The sequence below is a fragment of the Peromyscus maniculatus genome, chromosome 1 (genome assembly GCF_049852395.1).
Source record: "Peromyscus maniculatus bairdii isolate BWxNUB_F1_BW_parent chromosome 1, HU_Pman_BW_mat_3.1, whole genome shotgun sequence".
In the NCBI taxonomy this organism is placed as follows: Eukaryota; Metazoa; Chordata; class Mammalia; order Rodentia; family Cricetidae; genus Peromyscus; species Peromyscus maniculatus.
The window spans coordinates 194,448,897-194,457,694 of record NC_134852.1 but is presented as its reverse complement, the minus strand read 5'-3'; the positions used below and the strand labels follow the sequence as shown (position 1 = coordinate 194,457,694).

Here is an 8,798-nt window from a genome sequence, read left to right as displayed (position 1 = left end):
TGCCTTGGGCAGAAGAGAATTCCTACTCCTCATCACTGTGAACTACGGGGCATGGTGTGGGCTCTGCATGTTATCTACAAGGTCTTAGGGAATCTTACAGAGGACAGCCATGCCGCCTCAGCAGAGCTGCGCACATGCACATTTAGTTGCCAGGCCCTCTGTTCTACAGACATTATCTCATGATGCTCTTCCCACATCCAGTGAGCAGGAGGCAGCATTATCCCCACTGGCTGGATGATGATCCGTAGAGGCTTTGGAAACTGCCTCAGACCAGGCCAACTAATAAGAGATTGGTTGAACTGACTGACGGAGAGTCAGTTATGTGAACTGCTCAGGAGCCACGGAAGGAGTAGCAGGAGCATCTGAGAGGCTGTGGTCCGGTTACACTGAAGGTACGGGACCTGAAGGATGCTCTGGGCTCAGAGCAGTCTGTGTACATCTAGCCTACAGAAACTGGCTCCCGGCAGCAGGAGAGCTGGACTCAGCACAGTGAGCTGCTTAAACCTGAAGGGAACTCTCCAACGTCCTTCTCAACCAGGAAGAGAAAAGTTGATGTAATCCAGATTTGTAATAACCAGCTTTCTTTACGGTCCTTCCTTCCTGTCATGGCTGGAGACAGAAATAAACTCAGATGGACTTGATTTGGATGAAGTTTTTCTGTAACAGAACAGGCTAGAAATTACAGAGGGAAGTAAAAATGAACTCATAAAGGAGCTCTGCGTACCAGGGAGTACTAGCCTTTCCTTAGCTGGCTTTGATAGGAAATGTAAGCAAAGCCCTGCCAGCCCCACCTGCCTCCCCTTTCCCAGCTCTCCAGAACAGCCTGCCCTCTCCTCAGCCTGTCCTGAGTGCCGGGAAGAGCCCTCCAATGCCACTTCCTCCTCCCTTTTCCTGTCACCGTTCTTTTCTCTTGCAACACAAGCTCTGTAACAGATCAGGCCAAAACATTTCTTGTTTAAATTCACTTTATTTCATTGTATGCGTGTTTTGGTTGAATGTGTGTATGTGTACCACATGCATGCCTGGTGCCTGAGGAGGTCAGAAGAGGACATCAGATCCCCTAGAACTGGAGTTACAGATGACTGTGAGCCACCATGAGGGTGCTGGGAACTGAACAATAAGTGTTCTTAACCACTGAGCCATCTCTCCAGCCCCTAGAAAGATAATTTCAAAGAAAAACAAAAGACAGAATCTCCACCCTACAAATCCTTCAAAGGGCTTATGGAAAAACAAAGGACTTTTCCAAGCTTGGGAAGGTTCCCAGCACCCACAGCTGCAGCTCACAACCACCTATATGTAACTACAGCCTCAGGGGATCCAATGCTTCCTCCGGCCCTGGCACTCAAATGCACATACAGATACATAATTAAAAGTAAATATTTTTTTAAATTAAAATAAGGGCTGTCTTAGTTAGGGTTACCATTTCTGTGATGAGACACCGTAATCAAAGTAACTTCGGGTGGGTGGGAGGGTTTATTCAGTTTACACTTCCCCAGCCCTGTTCATCACTGAAGGATGTTTGGACTGGAACTCTGGGAACCCAGGGCAGGAACCTGGAGACAGGAGCTGATGCAGAGGTCACAGAGGAGTGCTGCTTACTGGCTTGCTCCTCGTGGCTTGCTCAGCCCACTTTCCTGTAGAACACAGGACCGTCAGCCCAGGGGTGACATTATCCACAATGGGCAAGGCAATCCCACATTAATCACTAATTAAGAGAATACCCTACAGGTTTGACTACAGCCCAATCTTACAGAGGCATTTTCTCAGACGAGGTCCCTCCTCTGACGACTCTAGCACCGGGGTTGAGCATGTAGCTCAGTTGGCAGAGTGCATGCACACTCTAGCACTCACAAAACACTGGGTTCAGTCTCCAGCAACACACACGCTGGGCATGTTTGTGGGTGCCTACGGCCCCAGGACTTGGAAAGTGGAGGCAAGTTTAAGGTCATTCTCTGCTACATATGCCTATTTGAGGACAGTGTAGGCTACAATGAATAAATCAAGGGCCACCAAGTTGGCTCAGCAGGGAAAGCTGCTTGCCTCGAAAGTCCGACAACCCGAGTTCAATCCCAGGAACCTACATAAAGATGGAAGGAGAACCAATTCTACAAAGTTGTCTTCTGACCTCACACTCAAACCATGACATGTGCACCCACATACACACTGCGGGGGGGGGGGGGGGGAGGAAAGAACATGACTGCTCCTTGTTTGGTGGAGGAGAAAGTTTATTGTAGATAAAAGGGAGAACCAGAGGCAAAGACTTCTGGGAGAGTCCAAAGTGAACATGGGCCGGGCGGTGGTGGCGCACGCCTTTAATCCCAGCACTCGGGAGGCAGAGCCAGGCGGATCTCTGTGAGTTTGAGGCCAGCCTGGGCTACCAAGTGAGCTCCAGGAAAGGCGCAAAGCTATGCAGAGAAACCCTGTCTTGAAAAACCAAAAAAAAAAAAAAAAAAAAAAAAAAAAAAAACAAAGTGAACATGGAGAGACTGAGCTGGGTCATGTGAAGAGAGAGGAGGAGGAAGAGCAAGAAAGGAGCCACCCCCCAAGAGGGGTGGCCTGTGCTAAGAGACTGGCGTAGCCAAAATGACTGAGTTATAGAAGAGCCAGCAGAGCTGGGGGAGGGAAGCCCAGACCAATACCAACTGAGCTATATCCTTACCCCTGTGTTGGCTAATTTTATGTCAAGCTAGAGTCATCAGAGGAGGGAGCCTCAACTGAGAAAACGCCTCCATAAGACTGGGCTGTAGGCAAGCCTTTAGGACATTCTCTTAATTAGTGATTAATGTGGGATTGCTTTGCCCATTGTGGATGATGTCACCCCTGGGCTGGTGGTCCTGAGTGCTAAAAGCTGAGTGTGGTGTCATACCTGTAATCCCAGCGATGAGCAGATGGAAACAGGAGGGACCCTAGGACTTCCTGGCCAGTTGACCTAGCCAATCAGTGGACTTCAGGCTCAGTGAGAGACTCAGCCTCAAAAAAAATAAGGTGGGCTGGAGAGATGGCTCAGAGGTAAGAGCACTTGTTATTCTTGCACAGGTTCACACACACACACACACACACACACACACACACACACACACACACACACCTGTGTTTCCAACACCTGCATGGTAGTTCACATGCATGGACAATTCTAGTTCCAGGGTGAACAAGATACACAGTCATACATGGAACAGAACATTTATACACATAAAATAAAATAAAATAAAATAAAATAAAATAAAATAAAATAAAATAAAATAAAATAAAATAAAAACATCTAAAGAAAATAAGGTGGAAGTCATGTATGGTAGCACTCAGGAGGCAGAGGCAGGGGGATCACTGTGAGTCTGGGTCTACGTTGCCAGCTCTAGGCCAGCCAGGGCTATCTGGTGAGACATGTTTTGTTTTGTTTTTAAAGTGGAGAAGCAATTGAGGAAGATGAGGAAGACTTCTGAAGTCGACTCTGGCCTCCATGTGGTGTTTACCCACACATGGGTACACACAGACACACAAAGACATGGAAAGACATATAGGGGTGGGTGAGCTCTTTAGCAGGTGACTCTTGTCTTTACTCTGGAAATCCCAAACCAAAACAAGAAGAGAAAGGAGGTGGGGATGTGCCCACGCCCGCTGAGTTTCACGCTGGAGGAGGGTCTTGAGGAGAACAGTCAGGCTTGGGGCACAGATGGCATCAGATCCCAGCGGGGGCTGTTCCCAGGGAGGTAAACTCAGACAGCGGGATCCTGTTTCCCAGCAGCAGGAGGGACCCAAGAAGCTGCTCCCTCTGCTCCAAGACTCAAATATTCCAGGGCTTCTCTGTCAGCAGGGAACAGAAGGCCACTAACCCCGGGGGGTCAGGGCCACAGGCCAGGCAGGGACAAGCCATGGCCTGGGCTGCAGGCGCCTCCAGCCTTGCTCATAATCATAATAAGGCATTAGACAAGTTGCTTCTGTGTCTTGGACTGATTCATCCTCGGTATGATGGGGCGGACCGGAACAGGACCCTGCTGGCTCTACCACAGCCCCTCCCTCCCTCCCAGCCTGGCAGGGAGTGGCGCCCATTAATAGGAGCCAGTAGAGAGCAAACAGGAGGGGAGGAAACCTCTGCAGCTCCCTTCACACTCACAGAAACCAGTGTTTCTCTCTGGACTCTGCCCTCGGGCCCCTACTAACCACAGTGGAAACCTGTGAGTTCATTTCCCTTCCCTCCTAGGCGGCAAGGGTGGGTTGCTGGGGGAAACCCAGCTGAAGGTTACCACAGAGGACTAGGACGGGAGACACAAGATCAGACAAACCAAATTTTATTCCGAAAAGCATCCTGGGGTAACCATGACTACACTGCTGGGTAAGGCACATGGCCCCTCCCTCTAGCCACTCTCCCTTTACCAAAACCCACCCCTGCTTGGCCTTTGTACACACTGTTGAAATTGTCTCCTGGGCCCACAAAAGGCCCCAGACTTTTGGTTGGGAGGGGTCTGGGTGGTCTTGGCCTGGCCCCAGTCCTGGTGTCAGAGAAGTATGCTGTGGACACTACTGCCAGTATCCAAGTGCTCTGGGCCACATCAGGTGACCATTCTGTGGCAATTGAGGAAAGGTGCGTGGCACAGCAGTCCCATGCGTCCTTCTCACTTGGGAGACTGAGGGACCACCGAGCTGCTGGAAGCCAAGCTGGAAGGCACATCAGGAAGAGCCAGTGGGCTCTGGAACGCTGCAGGCACATCTGGGTGGATGGGGCACCAGTAAGGCCAAGATGTGTGCCCCTGAGTAAGGTCACCTGGCCACAGACCCAGAGCACTGGGCTGAGATCCTCAGGGAACGAGACCTGAGCTTAGTGGTCTAAAAAAGACAAACAGGGAAAAGATGCAAAGCTGGAACTGAAATCCATCATCTACGGAATGGGAGACGGGCAGAGATCAGTCCCAAGGGTCCAGAATCTTGTGCCCAGAATTATAATGTAGGAGAATCGGGAATCCTCTACCATCAAGGAAGAAACCAGTCTTCCCCACCATGCCTCGTCCACCAGACAGTGTGAAGGAGAGACTTCTTGCTCCCCACCTGCCCCACGGCTGTGGAGACTCCCAAACCTTCTGCTGGCCCCAGGGAGACCAGTGCAGCCAAGCAGGCAGGGGAGTCTTTGGGACCTCAGCAACATGGAAACCTGCAACATCAGAACAAGGATCACTGGTTATCAAGGTGTCCCAGCAAAGCCCACCCTAGGCACAGACTGCTACTCTCTGTTGAAGGAAGGGAAAGTCCTCCTCTGTGGAGCATGGTGGTAGAGCTAGCCCAAGACCATGAAGAACATCAGAGTTTGTGACCTGGGATTCCCCAGAGAGAAAAAAAAAACAACAAAAATCCCTCACAGACTTTTGTTTTGTTTTGTTTCTTTGAAGGATAGGGTCTTATTATGTGACTGAGGCTGGCCTGGAACTTACTATGTAGTCCAGGCTGGCCTTAAATTCAAAATCCACCCTCCGTAACATTCAGCATTCTAGGATTACATGCCTGTGTGAGCATACCCAACTTGAACTCCCATAATCCTAGTGGATACAGGCTGTTTTACAAGATGAAAACCGTTCTGGAGGTTCGTGGTGGTGATGGTCGTACAGCTGTGTGACTGTCCTTACTGCCACCAAAGTGCCCTGAAAGCTGGTTACAAGGACAAATTTCAGGTCATGCATATTTTACCAATTTAGGAAAAAATATTCCTGATGCTGGGTCACGAACCAAGGGCCTCCTATATACTGTTCATTATTCTACTACCAAGCCACACCCTTAGCCCCAGAAAAAAATTGCTGTATCAAATATGTATTGACCCTTACTAAACATAGTATGGAAGAAGCTGGACTGTCAGGGTTCAAAGCCAGCCTCCTTTACACATTACCAAGGGGACTTTGGGTATTGATCTCACAGTACTATCCAGAGGACACATGCATTCAAGCAATATACCCACACAGTAGGGCTACAGTAAGTGCTACATAAAACTTATAGTCCACTCCAACCACTGCCTTCACAACAACAGCAGACAAACCCAACACCTCCACACCTGGGCTTGAAAACACTTGCAGGGCCTGGGTGCGGCTCCCTGACAGATGCACCCTCTACATGATAGGAGCCCCCGATTCTAACAGGCAGTATCCTTTATCCTCGTGTTTCCAGAGAAAGCTGAGCTTGTGAATAGACCTTTGAAGGAGTTAGTCAAAATCTGAATCTTCACATGTCGGTGGTTATCACTGTCATTTTTTTCTACTTGCTTTGAGTAATGAAATCACGTTCATTTTTGGAAAACGGGGGGGGGGGGGGGGACACACCATGCTTTCAGTTCACAGGCCTATGATACTTCCCAATTATCCAAAAATGTCTTACCTTAGAGGTGGCACCAGCTGTCCACCCCAGGTCCAGAGAGTTCTCATTTTGGTGGCAGAGCTCACCCCACCAGCTGCTCAGAGTCAATGCCAGGGTCTCTTACAAATGACTGTCGTTTTGACTGGAAGACCACCTGGGTATCCTTCGCTTCATTTTTCCAACTATGTGAAAGAATATTCAACAGTTCTCAGGTCTCTGGCTGGTGAAGGGCATCCAGCTCTTTTGTCATTGGGTGGACACCCCCAGTTAGGGAAACTCCCAGGGAGAGAGGAGCTTCCCAATCTTCAGTGGGTCAAACTGTGGGAATGACCTATGCAACACGGGGCAATCTTGAGATCGGAATGGCTCAGGCCCAGTAGTAATTCAGTAAACTAAATGACCATGTGTGGGCGTGTACCTGTGGGATTTCTCTGAGACCTCATACTAACATTGTGAATCTGCACGGGAAGACAGCACCATTGACAGGCCCATTTGCCTTCTCAGCCTTCTTCCCGAGGTAGCACCTGAATGGCTCCCTAGATAACCTACTGCTTTGAAGCGAAAATAATGTGGTTCTTATCTGAAAATGACTGTTCCCAAGAGCGGGATCTGGGTCCCCAAAGGGGTGGGCATCACCTTAACAGTCACATAGGACCCCTAATACAAACATATTTAAGGGTGAGGTGCAGCAGAAGCTGGTGAGTGACGTCTGAGAGGCCAGGGAAGTTTAGTGCATTTGGCCTGGTCTGGATGAACCCCAAGGATAAATGCGGAGAGACTCGCGTTGTTTAGTAAGGTACAGCTAGCGGGCCTTTGCTATGCACCACTCCTGTGGCTGGCTCCACCCAAAGACTTCGATGATGTAGGGCTGCGCAGGGAGAAATCCAAACTACAACTAAAGACATCATTCATTCCGGCACCAGCTAAGGCCTGTCCCCAGCTCCACTTGCAGCTGCCTGGCTGCATTCTACACCACCCCAGGCTGGAAGAGGGGGCAGGAGGGGATGATGCTCTTTCGAGTGCAGGGCCGGGAGGGAGGGGGCAGTGGCGCGGCCCAAAGACTGGTTCCAATTTGGGAGCCTCCCCCGGATCTACGCGGCGGCGCCTGTCCACGTCTAGCTCTCGACAAGGAATGGGGAAAGGGACTTCCAGGCTTCGCCTGGGGCGGCCAGTCTGAGTGTGTGCGTCAGCGCCTCGGATAGCTGCGCTGGTCCCTGGAAGCTGATCTCTGGGCTAAGCTGCGGTGCAGCAGTCAGACTGGAACTGAACGTCGGAAATCCAGGGCGAGGGCAGTGAAAACACAGGCAGGGAGAGGGTGCAGGGGCGCGCCGGCACGGGGCGGCGGCGGCAGGAAGGGCTCGGGAGGGATCCCCGCACCGATCTGGGCCGCAGTGGAGTGGGAGGCCTCACACCACCTCCTCCTTGCCCTGGTAGCGACGGCAGCAGCCGTAGAGCGCCGAGAGCAGGTAGAGGCCGAGGCAGAGGCCGCCGCAGACGGAGGCCGCCAGGAAGGCATGGTAGGCGCAAGGCAGCCGGTAGCTCTTGAGGTTGCAGTAGCTGTGGCGCTGCGTCTGGTCGATCATGATGCCCGTCGCGGCCCCGTAGAGAGCGGCCGCCAGCAGGTCGTGCGCCACGTTGACCACGAGCCAGCGCGAGCCCAGCACGGGCACCAGCTCCTGCTTGCCCAGCAGCGTGATGAAGTAGAGCCCCAGGGTGAGCAGCCAGAAGAGCACCGACACGAAGAGCGCGAAGTGCACGGGGCCCTGATACTTGCTGGTAGCGATGGTGATCCAGAAGGCGGCTCCGGCCAGCAGCTGCAGCAGACGCAGCACGCCCAACGGGCCGCGCAGGAAGGCCTGCTGCAGGCGCAGGGATCCGCGGGCCGCTCGCGCCTGGGGCGGCGGCTGGCGTGGGGGCGGCGGGAGCATGGCCCCCGGACGCGGCGGCGGCGGCGGCGGCGCCCCGAGCAGCGGAATGGCTGCGCCTTGCTCGCGGGGGCGGCCCGCTCCGAGCCGGCTACCCCCGCTGCTCGCACTGCGGCCTGCACGATTCACTCTGCTCCGAGTCCTTCTCCTAGCTCCTGCTTCTCCTGGCCACTCTTCCTTCCTTCCCTCTCTCCTCCTCTTTTCTCTCTCTCTCTTTCCAGCCCTCCTACCCGCTCTTTGGCCGTCCCCCGTCGGTCTCCACCCCTGCTCGCGCCTCTCTGCTTCCTGCCGTCGCGCCCTTCATCCTGGCTCCCCCCCAACGCCCCCCCCCCCCTTCTCCATTCCTTCATCCTCGGGCCAGGGCTGAAGGCTCGCACCCCCTAGCCCATGGCAGGCCTTCTGCCCAGGCTGCCCGCGCTGCTGGGTCAAGTTTGCCACATCTGGAGACACCCCAGCTCGCCCTGCCTCCCGGGCCTGGCTGGTCTTCCATGAAGGAAACTGGCTACAACAGAGTTCTCCCAGCCTGTGTCTGAACCCCCATGATTA

General features: G+C 52.7%; 1 protein-coding gene across 3 annotated transcripts; it reads right to left on the bottom strand.

Moving 5' to 3' along the window:
- Positions 1–4,267: 4,267 nt before the first annotated feature.
- Positions 4,268–8,524, bottom strand: Marveld1 (MARVEL domain containing 1). Of its 3 annotated transcripts, none has more exons than XM_076563117.1 (3): positions 6,349–8,524; positions 5,488–5,631; positions 4,268–5,140 (listed from the first exon to the last, which is right to left on the bottom strand). In XM_076563117.1, exon 1 carries the CDS (start codon positions 8,253–8,255, stop codon positions 7,734–7,736), a length of 522 nt encoding a protein of 173 aa, XP_076419232.1. In that variant the 5' UTR covers positions 8,256–8,524; the 3' UTR covers positions 4,268–5,140; positions 5,488–5,631; positions 6,349–7,733. The 3 variants fall into 3 exon arrangements, with proteins under 3 accessions (XP_076419232.1, XP_042119668.1, XP_006990541.2); XM_042263734.2 differs by having other exon boundaries at positions 5,502–5,631; XM_006990479.4 differs by lacking the exon at positions 5,488–5,631 and having other exon boundaries at positions 6,349–8,522.
- Positions 8,525–8,798: the final 274 nt, after the last annotated feature.